Source organism: Trematomus bernacchii, unplaced genomic scaffold (assembly GCF_902827165.1).
Source record: "Trematomus bernacchii unplaced genomic scaffold, fTreBer1.1, whole genome shotgun sequence".
NCBI lineage: Eukaryota > Metazoa > Chordata > Actinopteri > Perciformes > Nototheniidae > Trematomus > Trematomus bernacchii.
In genome coordinates, this window is record NW_022987610.1 from 736649 (window position 1) to 753401 (window position 16753).

General features: G+C 41.2%; 1 protein-coding gene across 1 annotated transcript in view; it reads right to left on the reverse strand.

Annotated features, from left to right (window-relative positions):
- slc2a15a (solute carrier family 2 member 15a) overlaps positions 1-16753 on the reverse strand; it is a 197886-nt gene that overhangs the window by 162844 nt on the left and 18289 nt on the right. Inside the window, exons 3-6 of the mRNA XM_034131972.1 lie at positions 11565-11707; positions 10522-11030; positions 8100-8354; positions 1797-1959 (exon numbers count right to left, since the gene is read on the reverse strand). Coding sequence (XP_033987863.1) covers positions 1797-1959; positions 8100-8354; positions 10522-11030; positions 11565-11707 — 1070 coding nt within the window. The remainder of the gene's footprint in view (positions 1-1796; positions 1960-8099; positions 8355-10521; positions 11031-11564; positions 11708-16753) is intronic.

The following is a 16753-nucleotide window of genomic DNA, read 5'->3' on the forward strand; positions in this document are numbered from 1 at the left end:
AAAACATTGAAAAACTACTACTCCCAACTATTCATTCAAATATCCTTTGATCAAGCCAGATGGAACCAATAAGAAAGTTTAACTTCAAAAATGCTTAAAGGTAATAACAACTTGATGACCTGTAACTTTTTCAAGTTAAACAAACATAAAACGAAAGTCCTATAACTCCAAAATTAAATACATTTCAAGGACTGCCTTCTTTCATATACGTTACAGAAAAAAATATTGCACATCCTGTTTCAAATCAATGCTGTCTTTTGTACTATCGAGGCAAATATTTGGCATTCAAGGTGTAATAAAAAAATATCTACATTTTGCTTTCTTTATTATGCATATCAGTCCCAACGTGGCTGGTTATACCTGTTAGGCACTGGGCAAACAAAGATTCTGATTAATTTGATCTGACACCAGGGGTATGTATATACAAAATAAGGTAAAATATGTTAAGTCTGCACACATAACATTGACACGGTACACCTTAGTTTATGCTGGACTTTAGGTTTTCGTACAGTATTACTTTGCAATACATTCAATAAGCAAAAATATATAGAGTATTTGTGACTTTAACCTGTTAAGCCCATAGCCTGTTTTTCAGGTCTCAGGCTAGAAAATGACATTCCCAGAACAAATGACTATATCTTCCCTTCTAAAAGGGTTAAATTAATAATCTTTATTCTCAAAGTAATGATAAACCTGTGAGTTGGATGTAGAAAAGTCAGAATCAATATAGATGTTTTTTATTTTAAAGAAAATTCAGATTTTACATAGTAAAAAACTGTAAATTAGTGTCCGTCCAAAAATTCTTTTTTACTTATAGTGAAAACCACCCTTGGATGATGGGTTAGTAGACTAAAAGCTTTAGGAATCCAAAGTACAACATATAATAAGTACCCTGTATCAAGATTGATGCAAAACAAGTGACATTTGACCTTTTTAGAGAGATTTAGCAAAAAGAAACCACTTCTGGGGTCATTTGGGTGGATTTTCCATATCTCTGGCCCCCCTTGCTCGATTTTGATAGTTGACACCTCTTTCTGACCGTTAGAGCCAATAGAATCGAAGGGGGAGTCCCCCCCACACACACGCTGTGAAGAGAAAAGGTGGGGGCTTCGTGCATGTAATTTTCAATCAGAGTGAACCTATCTCTAGCTTTGACATCTGTAAACGGAAAAGCAGTTTTAATGCTTATAGATTATCTGAAATCATTTCAATGGGACACAGACACATTAGATTAACCTATGGATTAACTTCAGCAGCGTTTTTATCGTTTTAATGCCATTGAAGACCACTTTGGAGAGACTACAGAGCCAAGGTAAAAATGTTAGCATTTTTAGCTACCTAGCGTCACCTGTTTTGATGTCCGTTTTTGCTTATAACGTCGCAAATACGTATAATTCAGTGGTAATGTCGCTGTCAATAGATTCTGTGTCACCTCACGATGTGAATCGATGTGTTGGATGTGGTGAAAATATAAATAATAAGGTTTTGTGAGTGATATTCGGGGCAGTAAGGTGTTAGCATTTTTCGCTCGTTGCTAATTCAGAGGCTCAGTGTTAGCATTGTGGGTTTTCTTTTAAAAAAAAAAAAAAAAAAGATCAGTTAGATGAGTTTCTTCCCGTTACATGGATATAAAACATTCATAGTTTTATTAAATGAACATGCCCTCAGACACTGTTTCCTGCAAGATGTTGCGGCAGTGCCCCGGTACCGGGGTCTCTCGGGCTTAACAGGTTAAAGCTCTTAACCAGGTCTATAATCTATCCCTGGGTTTGTGTATGTGGGTGGGTGCATCTTACCACGGCGGGGGAGTTGACCACTGCCAGGTTGTAGCCATAAAGCATGGAGCTCCCAAAGGAGGTCAGGAATGCCACTGCCAACATAGAGCTGGTCAGCTGCTGCACAGAGAGAGACAGACAGAGAACAGAACATGTTTCACTGAAGCTCTCACAGAAAGTACAACTTCAACTTGTTTCACAGGAGAAACAGAGTTTAAACAACTAAGTCTTAAACGCAAGGGAAACAGCAAGGGACAGATTATCAACAATTTTAGAAGAAAGACACAAATAAAACAATAAAAAGGAAAGACAAGGCACAAGAAAAGCTAACTTGGCTAAAAGCTAATGACACAGCAGAAAAGCTACGCTAAGCTAAGGACAAAAAGGCTCAAGACCAGTGGCGGCTGGTCAATGCGGGGCGCCGCCCCCTCTCATAATATATATATATATAGACTGTATGTTGTCTGTTGTTAGGGAACACATCATCAAAGGCACAGGTACATTATTAACCTATGGATCAACAGTTGTAGCATTTTTTTTTTCCGTTTTAATGCCATTGAACACGTCTTTTGACCTAATTGACAGCTACGGTGAGACGATCTGCCGTAAAAGCTCCGTAAAGGTACGTGTTGTGATGTCTGTGTTTGCTTCCCCTGTCGCAAGTTCGGATCGCTCAGTGATGATACTATACCTAAATAATCTGTGGAGTCTCAGCTTTAATCGGATATATTGTATGTGCAGCTACGATAAGTAATAAGGGTATCTTTATCTTGAATTGTGTGCCAAAGTCAGTTTGCATTTTTTCGCTCAGGGGTCATTTAGATGCTTCTTATGAGACTTGTGTTTTGTTTTGGTAAAAATGGTTCATATCTTCAATTAGCTGAGATTCTTCCCGTTAATCTGGTGCTACACATTAATAGTTTCATAAATGTTAAGAAGCCCTGAGACATTGTCTCGAAAATAAAACGGTGGGAGGGGTCCAACCGCCGTGCTTAAGAGGTTAAAGAAATAGTTGTGGTGACTTTGTGACGGAGGTACTAGGTGTGGACCCAAAAGCACGGAGGCAGACACAGGATTCAAGTACAAAAGAGTCTTTACTTGAAATATAGATCCAGTACAAAAATATGGTGAATACCAGAATCATAGGATCAGCAGATCCAGAAACATTTCTGGAATTTCAAAAAGTGTCACGGTTAAACTCCTTATGAAGTGATGAGGTGCCGCTCCACATTGCTTTTCTTCCCGACTGCAATGCTGTTGTGTGTCTGTGTGAGAGCGTTTGACATGTGTGTATGAGAGATTTTTACATATGTCTGTAAATGATTTTGGTTTCAGTTCTGTGTGTGTGAGCAGGCTCGGATTGGCAATCGGGAGATTCGGGACTTTTCCCGGTGGGCCGCTGCCGTTGGTGGGCTGCTGCCGTTGGTGGGCTGCTGCCTTCGGTGGGCTGCTGGCTCTGGCATAGGTGGGCCGTGGACTTTCACAGCACCGCTGCGCCGGTACCGCATCCGCCACCGCAAACACCCGCCGTTGCGAGACTCCGGCGCAGCGGCGCTGTGAAAGTCCACCGCCGTTGCGAGTCTCCGGCTGTAACAGTCCACTACCGCCCGCGAGGACCCAGGTTCGATTCCGGCCCTACACTTTGAGAAACGTTGCCTTACTATAACTATATATGTGGACAAAGACTATAACAGTAACTTTGATACGATCTGTAAACGCTGGAGAGCTCGACATAAGACACAAGACAAGGGGAGACAGGACAATATATACGTGCAAAATGCACTTTTGTACGTCTTTTATACATGAATATGTGTCCCCGGTGTTCCAGGGAACTCACCAAGTGTCAGAAAACACAACCCTCTCTATTTTCCTCCATACCCGAAGCTCTAAAAAAGGGGCTGCAACGGATCTGATAAAAACTGATCCAGATTTGAACACGTTACTGACGTCAGGACGGTGGCGCTACGGCTATTGGGCCAACTCTCCACCTATCAGGGGAATGTGGGGTTGGGCCACGGCCGGCCATTGCCGCTCGAAAGTGCTGGAGACGCTGTAGTACATATGCCAGGCCTGTAAGTGGCGCTGTAGTCTGCCACAAAAGCAGTGAAGAAGACTTCCCGCGCATGGTTGCCATGGTTACCCTTCTGTTTATTCTCCGCTGTGGCTTTTTTTTCTCCCAAGCAAGCGTTTGCTCCTGCTGCTGTAATTCAATGCAATCCCTCCCCGTCGAGGCAAGCACTGTAATTCTCTCCGGTTAGTCCACCAGCAGATGACAAACACCCACCTCTCCGCTTCTTCCAAGGAACAAGGGGACCGTGCGGCAGAGTTTCAGTTTTTTCGGTTTTCTTTCGCCGGTCAAGATGTCCGTTAAAGTTTAAATCTTCCGGACAAAATTAGAAAAGTGCCGGTCAAAGGTCTTCTTTGTTATTTATTGAGCTTTAAAACAAATGAATAACGACTCTATATAATAATATAATAAAACACGGAGGACGGAGATCTATTTTTCTCCCCCTCTTCTGACTTGATCAGAGCACGCTCCCCTCTCCTGCAGGGGGGCGTGGTCAGCTGCAGCTCACAGAATCAGCCCCCTGCAAAAACAGGGCTGGAGAAAAGCAAATTGAGCAAAATGAGGCATGGCTAAAATGCATGATCTGTTTGGTATTTTGAAAACAGAAACGTATAAATATACCTTTATATAGGTATGGCCCTACAATATATCATTTAAATATAGCATGATAGGTCCACTTTAATAAAAAATGTTGATCACAAAAAAAAAGGGTTATTTTGCGATTTGGCGAATCTGAGTCTGCTATTGACTCGTGCATGACGACGAGTCTGCTGGATCTCTGGATCTGCTGCTATACGGTTACGGCTCTGAGTCCGCACGAGTCTGCTGTGTTGGCACAGTGAGTCAGGATTTGCGAATCTGAGTCTGTGAAGTTCCGCTGATCTCTCTCGATCATTGACCTGGTCCCGCGATTTTGATTAAGTCCTCTATGTTTCCGGCTCTAAATGAAGTTTCAGTGTAGACTTCTAACAAAATTGTCATGTTGTGCAACAGTCTCCTGCGTGTTAGATAAAGGTAGCGTAATAGCTGCATTTCCAATACGGATCAATACTTACTTGGCATTGGCAAAATGTTTATTTTGAACATAGCACACAAAAAGAAACAAACAATGACAAATGATAGAAAATTGCAAAACAGTTCGAATATATAAAATGTGTTAATTATACAATTATTATTATTAAATTAAAACACAATTGTGCAAAATTTGCTTAAAGGTGGGGTATGTAAGTTTGAGAAACCGGCTCGAGATACACTTTTTGTTATATTCCATGGAATGCTCTTAACATCCCGATAGCAATGAATATCTTAAGTGGTTCTACAAAAGATCCATAAAAAAATGTCATCTGTGGAAGCCGTAGTACTGTAAAAAGTACGACCAGGCCTGTCAGCCTTCCATCTCGTGCACGCACAAACTTATCTCGTGCCCTCATTGCGCGTGCCGTCATTGGGCGTGTTTCCCATTTACGTCACCGGGCAGCAGTACTTGATGAGTCGCCAGCAACAGGTAGTGGACACTTTCACCATGGCAGAGTTAGGTTCAACATCGTCTACCGGTCGCAAAAGAAAAACTTTTATGGAGCAAATTAAGAACAAAGCGGAAACTAGGAGAAGTCAAACCAGAGTCAATATCGGAGTTGCTTTTCAACGATGGCGACTACTGATGGAACACACCGAGCTGAAATCTGACGCCATGGTCGCCCTTTTTCTCTTGGACAGGTAATTATCTGTATTGTATGGTTTACAATTTCCCTGAACTTTATAGCCAACCTAAGTTTTAGCAGCTCATTTGTAAAACACTTTAAATTGCCAACGAGTATGAATTGTGCTATTTAAATACACTTAGCTTGCCTCGCCTCTCGCATAGACATAGAACGTTTGTTTGTTATACATAAAAAGGTAAGTGGACATGTAAGTAGCAGCTCGTCTTTATCAGTTTTGAACAGGACGTGTGGTAATGTAGGTTTTCTGTGCCTTTCTGTAGTTACGAGAAAGATGTATCAAGTTCCACACCTGTGAAACCTGGATTGCCGAGACCCCCACCCCCCGCCGTCTCCACCATTTTGTTGGAGGAACTTTCTGACCGGTAAGTGTAAAATTATGCGTATTCTAAGGGGCATCGCGTAGGTTAACTGTTTTCATTGATGGGCTGTAAATATTTGCATCTTTTTTGTGTCTAGCTCGTTTGTTTACGTACATGGCGGTGCTCCTTGGCACAGATACATTAGGAAAAAACACATGTTCACAGCTTCACATCATGGCATTGCTCATACACCTGGGGTCAACAAGTAAAACCAAGGTGTGAGCTACCAATTGTAGTATGGGAATGGGGATAGGCCATTAAGAACCATCTCAGGCAAAGGGTCAGAGAAACTAATTATCATAGAGAACAATAGAAAGTCGGCAGACCCGATTGCATTAGAAGCCTAGTTCATAGGTGTCAAAGTAAATATGGCTACATTTGGAGATGCTTGTGGTTCAGGCCTACAAAATGAACCCGAAGTATGTTCAACATGCTTTGTCACTGCTCTTTAAATAATGAGCATCAACCATGTGAAACATACATTTTGTAACTAACCAAAGACTGGAATTCTATCTATTTAGCAACAGTCCTATGTTGTGTCTTTTAGAGAATGAAGAACCATTTTATGTCCAGTAAACAGATTCAAATGCAATTCTGTAATTATTGTCAATTTTACATTTTTGCAGAGATGAACAGTTCTCAGTAGAAAGTATAGAGGAGTTGGACAACAGTGCTCAAAAAAGTGTTGACATTTATGCCAGGCTCCACAAAACATCATCAGTTTCTAAACCTCAGAGCTACTAATTATGATCTCCAACAGTTATCTCAACAAAGTAATGGCTCAACCATATGAAAGTGTGTCCTTAGTCCACTAAAGAGTCTAGTCGTTTTGCTTTTCAAATAATCTTTGGACCCACAATAGGTATGACATTGAAAAGTGTTTTTCACTGCATGAAATGCTGCCAAACTTGCAGTTTTGTCAGTCTTTGGCAGTAATGCGGGTGTTGTTGATATGCTGTAATTACTGTCATTTATGTAATTTTGATATTTATTTTAAAGGACAATCACTGCCCAAGGAATAGAGGATTGGCCCAGCACCAATATGCCACGTGCACATCCTGTCCTGTAATCAACAGCCTGGAAACCTCTGCCGACACACCACTTCTTCCTTTGTGTACATATGATGTTTATAGTTGTTATATAATGTATATATCTTGTAGATTATAATATTCCTGCAATATTGAATATTTGATGGTGTTCCAATACAATAAACAGGTTTCATAACACATTTGGTTGTCGTCATTCGTACAGGATGTAAATAAATAATAAATGTAATCGCTTCATTGTTTATGCTAAAAGGAAAAGGCATTAATAATTTTAAAGATTTTATTTAAACAAGTTTGACGAAAGTGCAGAACATAAATAGTAAATTAAAAAATATTGTATAAACAAGTAAGAAAGTGCAGAACATAAATAGTCAATTATTTTTAAGAAATATTGTGATTGCACTTATGACTGTCTGACACAGTACTGCTGTGAGCTTATACCCTACTGGGGATGAAGCCTTTGTACTGTCCATGTGGATCTGGGTACCGGTCGCGTATCTTCCAAACACAGCAACTGGGTATAATCACTCTGTGACCCTGTCCAAGGGCTCCATATTGCCACACAACAAATTGTCTGTATGCTGCATAGCGGAACTGTTTGTTGCTCTCCCCTGTGTCTTGAAGATCAGCCACTGCCCGGATATCGTTCCAGATCCGTCTTGCAAGGCGCAGGACCCCCTCCTGCAAAATATAAACTTCCATGTGTGGAAGGCTTGAAGCACAGGAGTCATGAGGTTGCAGACAGCACTTCCTTTCCACATCTGTGGACATTTCTCTGCAGTTATGGCAGAAACACCAAGTGGGTTAACCTTCAACAGGAGGGCCAGGTGGAGGCGCATCTGATGTGAAGCGGAGGAGGTCAAACATCAGACTTGGGTCCCGTGTCAGGCAGAGCTGCAGCAGTTGTTGGGATTGTTGTAAGTCCTTGAATTCTGGCCTAAAGCAAAAGATCACAAACTAATATCTTTATTGAACAGAGCTTTATTGTCCACAAAGAGGTCTTGTGTGTCCACAGAGAAGCCACTGACTAAGACAAGAGTTATTGTTGGATATTGGTGGTGTTGAGGTAAAAAAATAAATAATGTAAATATATGCTTCTATACATACTGTTGTACACCAGCTACAAACACCTGCTCCTCTGCAATCCTTTGAGCTTGCAGATCTTCAACTCTTTGAAGGTCCTCTTGACCAAGACCCGTCTTAGTCTGACCTCCCCGTCCTCTTCCTCTGCCTCTGCCTCTTCCTCGCCCCCTCGTTGCTCTCGCACGTCCTCCTCTGGTTCTACCCCGGGCCACTCTTCTTTGACCAGATGTGATGGGTTCTGGAGTGTACTCAGTGTCAGAGGAAACCATGCTCTCATCCTGGATGCTCTCATCCTGGAAGCTCTAACAAGCGAAACAAGAGATTATAATATGAGTCTAATTCTAAATCCACGTTCCTCAATGTGTCACCGATGATAACAGAAACAAACGCCAGGTAGCATTTACATTTACTCATTTAGCAGACGCTGTCTAGCGTAGCTAGGTAATTAGGTACTGTATTTCGTTCGGCGACAAACATAATAGATGAATACGCTAAATATTTCAAATAAACATTCAAAACCAACTTGGGCTGTGTAGTATTGCTAACCTTGATGTTTTTAGCTTTGCCTGATATGTAACGTTACCGCAGCCTGCTCTCGCCAGCTAGCCAGAAATAATTTACTGCATTAAACTAAATTTTTAATACATTTTCCCAAAACAAACATGCTAGCTTCAAAAATATAAACACTGACAAGAACTTTGTTCATTTTTTACATTCATTATGATAATCTTAGGTGTTTTCTTCAGTGGCGAGCCGTGACTTTTCTACCTAGGCCCTCTGGCCCTCTGGCCCTCTGGCCCTCTGGCCCTCTGGCCCTCTGGCCCTCTGCCCCCCCCCCCCCCCCCCCCGAAAAAAAAAGAAGAAGAGGTATTACGTCACAGCGTATACTTCAGCGGAATATCAGAACAACGGCCCGGGGTGCAAAACGCATCAATGACGCGACCCTCTACCACACAAAACAACACCATTTATTTAAACACCTATCATGACAGGGCACCCACAGCCAAGTAACAATTAAAAATGAATGAAGTCGGCACGGCGGCCCACATTGAAAATGACTTAGGCCTACCTTTGATGATCAAATCACTTAAACACAAAGTCCATCCTCCTGTCCTTTTGGATGAAGCACTTGATGGCGGGGTCATGCAGCTGATCCTTTGCCACTCCAATTTATCATTGTAACTCAATCTTGAAAATGACTTGGTTAATAATTTCGCAACAATGTCATCACTATCACTGAAGTGAGCCATCATGAACAAACTTATGCTAATCATAAATCTATCGATCATAAATCCAAATCTCTCGAAAATAATAAAAGTAGGGTAGACATGTGGATATTATCCGGCTGAACAAAACGTGCATTTATCTAACAGGTTCGTTTTCCACAGACCTTATTTCGAGCTATTTTCCAAAATCCTATGGAGAAATCCCAATGCTTTTGTGTCGAGGGAACCCAAGCGCAGCTTACTTCCGGGTTTTAGGACGCGTCACTGCACCACTTTATACACATGTATAAACCTCACAGCGGGCGGAACTTGTCATAAAATCCGCGAAAATAAAGCCCACCCATTTAGAGGGAAGATATGATTGGTCAATTGTACTGTCATTTGACATTACTCTCTCATTGAGTTACTATAGCTGGCCCTCTGTGAATGTACAGAGGGACCAACAAGCTCTCCCGTCTTCACAGTAACTCGCAGAGACGGCATTTAACCCTTCACATTCCAACAGAAACTGAACAGGCAGATTCAAAGGATTTATTTCTTTGGAAATGTTATTTTAAATACAATTAAATCAAGTTATTTTGGTAAAACTAATGAAAAATGTAACAAAAAAATTATATTTAAATATATTTATATTTTTTTAATGTTTTCAAATATAATTTTTTAGAATATCTTAGTAAGGAAGTCTGAAGGAAGGGGCGGATTCTTTTCGGTTGTGTACTTTCAAATTTTAGTGCACTCGAGCCGGTTTCTCAAACTTACATACCCCACCTTTAAGTACAGGAACATATTAAAATATACATATAATGCAAAACACTTATTTTATCATGACCGAAAGAACGAGATCGCGGATACAAGCGGCTGAGATGGGTTTTCTCCGCAGGGTGGCTGGCGTCTCCCTTAGGGATAGGGTGAGAAGTTCAGTCATCCGGGAGGGACTCGGAGTTGAACCGCTCCTCCTTCGCGTCGAAAGGAGCCAGTTGAGGTGGTTCGGGCACCTAGTAAGGATGCCACCTGGGCGCCTCCCTAGGGAGGTGTTCCAGGCACGTCCAGCTGGGAAGAGACCAAGGGGTAGACCTAGGACCAGGTGGAGGGATTATATCTCTTCGCTGGCACTTTGGAATGGCTGAGCCTGTTCCTCCTGTCTGTGATAATTTGCCCAGTTTTAGAGAAAACACGCTCTGAGGGTACAGATGTGGCCACAATGCAGAGCCTGGTCTTCATGATTGTGCATACATTCTGATACACAAGGGCTCGAACTCTCCACCATTCCAGGGGGTCAGCCTTTCGGGGGATAAGTGGCTCTGCCAAGAATCCCTTGATCTCCAGCATGGCCTCAGTGATCGAGTTCTGGATCCCTGGCCTCACAGTGGTCACTCGCTCCTCAAAGTCAGCCCAGAATTGAGCCACTGGCTCACTTGGAGGACTCACAGGTGTGCCACCCTCCTCCTCCTCCTCTGTGCTGGGTAATGTTGGTGTTGCCGCATGCGTTGCTGCTCCCACCACTCTTGACACAGTTTCCTCTGCGTTCCTTTCATTGACAAAGGCATGCTTTTTGAAGCGAGGGTCCAAAAGTGTCGTTTCAGCAAGCACTCTGACCCTTTCAACTTGCCCAAATATTTTCTCCAAATCCGCTGCAAGGAAATTAACCATCCCTTTGACAGGTTCGTAGATGGAGGGGTTTCTCTGCCTGTGGGCAACAATTCTCTGGAGCCCCCGTGCCATCAGAATGGCTTTTGAGCCTGTCACAAAGCTCTGAAAAAATAAATAATGATTAAAATTGTGTTTCTTGTTTAATGCAGTTGCAGCCTTCTTTACTAATGACCATCAGGCCTTATATTAATGACCATCAACACAGCATATAATGCATGAAAAATGTAATTCATATAATTGCACTATTTTTACATACCTCTCTGAGCTCATCTCCACAGTCACCTCTTCAAAGGGCTTAAGAATATCACACACCTCCTTTGTGATATCCCATTCCTCAGGAGTTAAGGCTGGTAGCAGTGGATTGATCAGTGCCAGTGTGGAGACAAGGGGTTCCTTGATTTGGATGACGCGCTGCAGCATGTAGTATGTTGAATTCCACCATGTGGCTATATCTTGCTTCATTCGCAACTGGACCTGCCCCATTTGTTGTCGCATTTCACAAAGCTTTGCAGAGGCCACTGTGCTTCTGCGCACATACTCTGCGATAGATTTCACTTTTAGAATTAAGGCCTGGATTTCAGATTGGTGAACTGAATATCTGACCCTCAGATCCAGCAAGTGAGCAAAGCATCTTACGTGGTTCCGCTTAAAAATGTCATTCACAGCCTTGACAATGTTGCTTGCATTGTCAGTGACACAGGCTGCAATTTTGTCTTGAATGCCCCACTCTTTTGCAACCTGGCTCAACTCTTGCGCCAGATTTTGGGATGTGTGCTGCTCTGTGACAACAAAACAGTCCAGAAAATTTGATCTAAGTTTAAAGTCAGTGATATAGTGGCATGTCACTGACATGTAGCTTGTTGTTGTATTGGAGGTCCAGCAGTCTGTTGTTAAACATACAGCAGGAGCAGTCTTAATCTGCTCTTCAATGTCAGCTCTGACCTTTTCAAAAAGGTTAGGCAGCATCTGCTTTGATAGAGTGCCTCTGCTTGGCAGCACATACGATGGGTCCAGTGCCTCTGTGTATGCTCTGAACCCCCTGTCTTCAACAATCGAGAATGGTTGAAAATCAGTGGCTATCATTTTAACCAAAGCCTGGTCCACTTTAGGTTTGCAAGTTTGCAGTTCAAATATTCTGCTGCTTTTCCAAGCCTTTTTACTTTCTTTTCTTCTCTCATCACGCATTCAAGCCCCCAGTGTTCATGTATCATTTCAATCTAAATTCTTCACTTTCTTCTTACACATTACATTTCAGCATAGCAGTTTAGCGTCAGCTTTTCAGCATAAAGCATTCCCACTAGCAATTTCTTCAGGAATTGCATTCTCTAGTTTATAACGTTTACTTTAATTATGCATTAACAGTTTTTATGTGGCTCCAAACAACGCTCCTCTCTCTCTCAGCCATCGTGTGTGTGTGTGTGTGTGTGTGTGTGTGTGTGTGTGTGTGTGTGTGTGTGTGTGTGTGTGTGTGTGTGTGTGTGTGTGTGTGTGTGTGTGTGTGTGTGTGTGTGTGTGTGTGTGTGTGTGTGTGTGTGTGTGTGTGTGTGTGTGTGTGTGTGTGTGTGTGTTGCTGGCTGCTGCTGTCCTGCCCTGCTGGCTGCTGTCAGTCAGTGCAGCCTGATAATCGGCGTTCAGGCTGGGTGCGCGTGCGCGAGCCTCGAGGAGAGGAGGACAGCAGTGGAGAGAGAAGAAAAGAGCGCATATACAGATGTAGCACTCCAGATAGGACTCCACCCAGCGGATTCCAACCAAAAACCCAGCGGATCCCAGTGGCTGGGAGATTAAAGCCCTCCCACTATTTCCTAAGAGGGCGTTGCCAAATTTCCCCATTTGTTCAATTTCAGGATTTAACCATGAGATGGCGCTTCATTCACAAATACACAAAAACAACTGGGTGTTGTAGACCTTAGTTTGTTTGCAATGTTTGCAGCTCTGCAGTTGTGTTTGCTGAATACTGTAGCATTTAATCACTTATTTATTATGGTTTTCACAGGCTAGCTGCTATAACGAAAAAACATCAATATTTTAGATCAAATAAAGTATATCTATTCTTATTATCTTAATTGTAATTCAATAATATATAGTCTTTATATATTAAATAATCATAATAATAATGTAAATGTTTACACTTCTTTATTTTTTATGCTCATACTTTTACCTTTACAATAGTTTGCCTTAATATGCAGTATATTTTTTGTAATATTGTTGTGGTGTACACAGTACAGTAGATCGAAGTAAATCAACTGTGTTGTATTGTATTATTAAGTAATATCATACATTAACCCCATTATAGCAGATGCCACATTGAATTGATGAACACATTGCATCAATAATTACAACGGAGTATTTCTAAATATAAGTTGTACAAATACTTATATGTATTTAATACTAATAACATAATGATTCATTTGACTTTCAGATGATAATACTTTTCACTTGGGCAATTGACAATTTTGAATGCAGGACATTTACTTCTAACACGTATTTTTACCTAGGTAAATAATCGGAATACTTCTTCCACCTCTAATTTTAACCTGTCACTGTTTTTAAAACTTTAATTAAATGTTTGATATTTCCAGAGACCCTTTCAGACCGGCAATGCTGCCCTGCATGTAATTCCAATTGCCCATCGGAATGTGACAAAAGTCTCCCATGGGAGACTTTTGTCACATTCCGATGGGCAATTATTTGAAACAAAGAGAGTCCGCAACATACTATCTCTTGTTAACAGAGGGGGGATGGTAGAGCTTTGTCACACCGATGATGGCCGACAGATCCTTTCAGGGTTAATGAATAGTGGATAGGAGAATTCAAAAGGATGTAGGAGAAGAGACTGCAGTGCTTTGAGAATCCGACTGCACTTACCAGGGTTCCCGCGGGGTCTTAAAAAGTTTTACATTTGATAATCTGAATTTAAGGCCTTAAAAAGGTCTTAAATATGACCAAAAAAATAAGAAAGGTCTTAAATATGATTTAGAAGGTCTTGAAAATGATCGGAATTGAAAGGTACTTCTGTGTTGCGAATGCGATAGCATCTAAATGTGTTTTGGGGGAAATGTCCGGGCTGCAAAGTAACCAGTACAGTAATAGCCTTTCAGTTCCCCCCAACAATTTGTATTGAAATAAATCAACATGGAACTATCTCAAATCACTAACTTTGTTTCCCCCGGCCCCTTATCGGAGAACACCCAGCTAGTAACCTAGCAACCAAGCTTCAGCTAGCGGCAGTCAGAAACTCATGTATCTTCGAATCTACTTACAACTAAATATGGGGAAGTGTAAGTTCAACCGTATTTGGTTGGAAAACATCAAATTCAGTGCTTGGTTGAAACCAGTGGAGGGGAACGTGTTTGAAGCCCGCTGCACCCTTTGCTAAATAAATTAGCGTTTGTTTTGCTAATGTAGCGTTAGCTAGTGCAGCGTTAGCTAGTGCAGCAGCTCCCGCAAGGTCAGTGTATGTTTTGGTCATTGGATTTTCTTTTCACAAATGGATATTCTGGACGACTAGATATTTGATTTTCGTTTTAAAATTGAAAAACCAAAATTGAAATACAAGGCGTTTTTCTTTATCATGGTCGAAAAGGGATTTACTAAACTTAAAAAACGGGATGATTTTCATTTTCTACTTCTCAAAACAAAAGATAAAATCACTAGAAAACAGAAACAAAAAAACGACAGTTTTTTCATATTCTGCGACTGGAAGTTACCTTACAAAAATAAGAGCGCAGATGAGGTCAGAATCCGTCCATTTGTTTTTCATTATTAAACAAGTAAACGGAAGAGCGTCTGCGAGGCGTTTTTGCTTTTTACCTTACTAAATGGTCAAATGGTCCTTGGAGCGAGGGGCGGGGCGAAACTCACGGAAGTGATTTCAAAACAAAAGCACTCGTTTGCTTGGAACGGTGATAATATTATAAACAAGGGGAATTTAGCGATCACAACGAAAACGGCCAAGACACACTTTGAGCCCAGAAAATTGATGTTATTAAGGGCTGTAAATATAATAAGCCTATGTCTAAAATGGACAACATTGTTAGGAGATGTAAACTATACAGCGATTCTGCACTGCGGTCACTCAGCCGCCTCTCGAGTTTGTTTTTTCAAATCAGCTGCTCTTCATTTTTCCTGCTATATTTGACGAGTGATACACATATTTTTTAACACAAGTTCTTAAGAAAACTGACACTGTTGGACTTGGTACTAGTTTGACTTCTACCAGAAATAAAATGAAGTACTTTTACTGTGTATTTTGTGAGTAATCCTCTGTCAAAGTCCCCTCCATAGAGGCTCCATAATACATGTTTTTCTGCTATCTTTGATGAATGCTAGAAATACAATTTTACCATTAGTTCTTAATGAAATTGATACTGTTTGACTTTGTATTAGTTAGCCTACTACTAACAATACATTGAAGTACTTTTACTTTGTATTTTTTGAGAAATACTCTGTCAAAGTCCCCTGCTGAGAACAAAATCAAGCCACTTCTGCTAAGTTTGATGAGGGAATTCCTTTTTGTTGACATTAGTTATTCGTGAGATTGATCCTGTTGGACTCAGTACTAGTGAAACTACCCCCACAAGTACTATGAAGTACTTACTGTGTAGTTTTCCAGTAATCCTCTGTCAATGTCCCCTCCTGAGAACAAGAATGCATGTTTCTCTGCTATTTTAAATAAGCGTTAAAATACCTTTCTTCATGAGACTTATATTGTTGGACAGAGTATTTTAAGAGGATATGGTAGACATGATATCAGCAATACTTCCAGTCAGTACTCCAGCAGCAGCATTTTTACCCCTTTGAAAGTCTTTATAGTCTGGCCTGGATAGTCACAAATATCCTTCAGCAAAGTGACACACTGTCACTCTTGTTGGCCTCTTATGATGCTGCTGTCTTTTAATATATGATTATTTCTCAGCCGCTAGTTCGTTCCTTGCCGATTCTTCAGCCTCATCAGCCTAATCCTTCCATCAGTCCCAGTCAACGCATCAGCATCCAGCACACTTCCAGTGTCTGACTCCATATGATAGTGTCCTGATGCTGTAAGGGTGATGCCCAAGCCCCCAGGAAGTGCACCGGACTCTGAGGAAAATATTCGTTGTGGCCAAACGGCGGTACTACACTTCCGTATCAGTCGCTGGGCCCGACAATACTTTTTCCCATTGACTAACATTGGGAAAGAGACGTCTGTAAATCGTTGGATATTTTTTTTTAAACTATATATAATAAATTACCCAGTATAGCCCTTATTAAAAACATTCGGTCCTCAAGTTGTAAAATGTGATAATAACGTTATTCTGATTGTTATTTTCCTCTGCATTATGAACGCGGATCTAACCCAGGGGACCGCGCCGCCCGGCACGTTCATGTGACGTGTTCAGTTCAATTCAGAGTTTTACCTTTACCCATTGATGCACAATAAGAACGGATGATATGATTATATGAATACTTTTGTGACGTTTTGCTCTCTGAAAAGTTGGGCCATTTTGTCTTCATGCGCCAATGAGCAACTCTCATAGGAATGAACGAGGCCCCGCCTCCCACGCTGTATCCAGTTCTTATTATACATCCATGGTGATGCCCCATGATCACAAAATGACCCCTCTAGAGTGCCAAGGACCTCATATTATGTATGTCATTCATGTTACATCACCAATTATAACAATTTTCTTTCCTTTTTTCTCTTCTCTTAACTGAATAGTCCTGTCTTTAAGTATAATACAATGTAAAGTCCTTTTCCTGCACCATTTGAAGGCTTCAAAACAGGCATTTTTACTGTATGTGTTTGGAGAAATGACACAATCGATGGCACAGAATTGTACTTTATA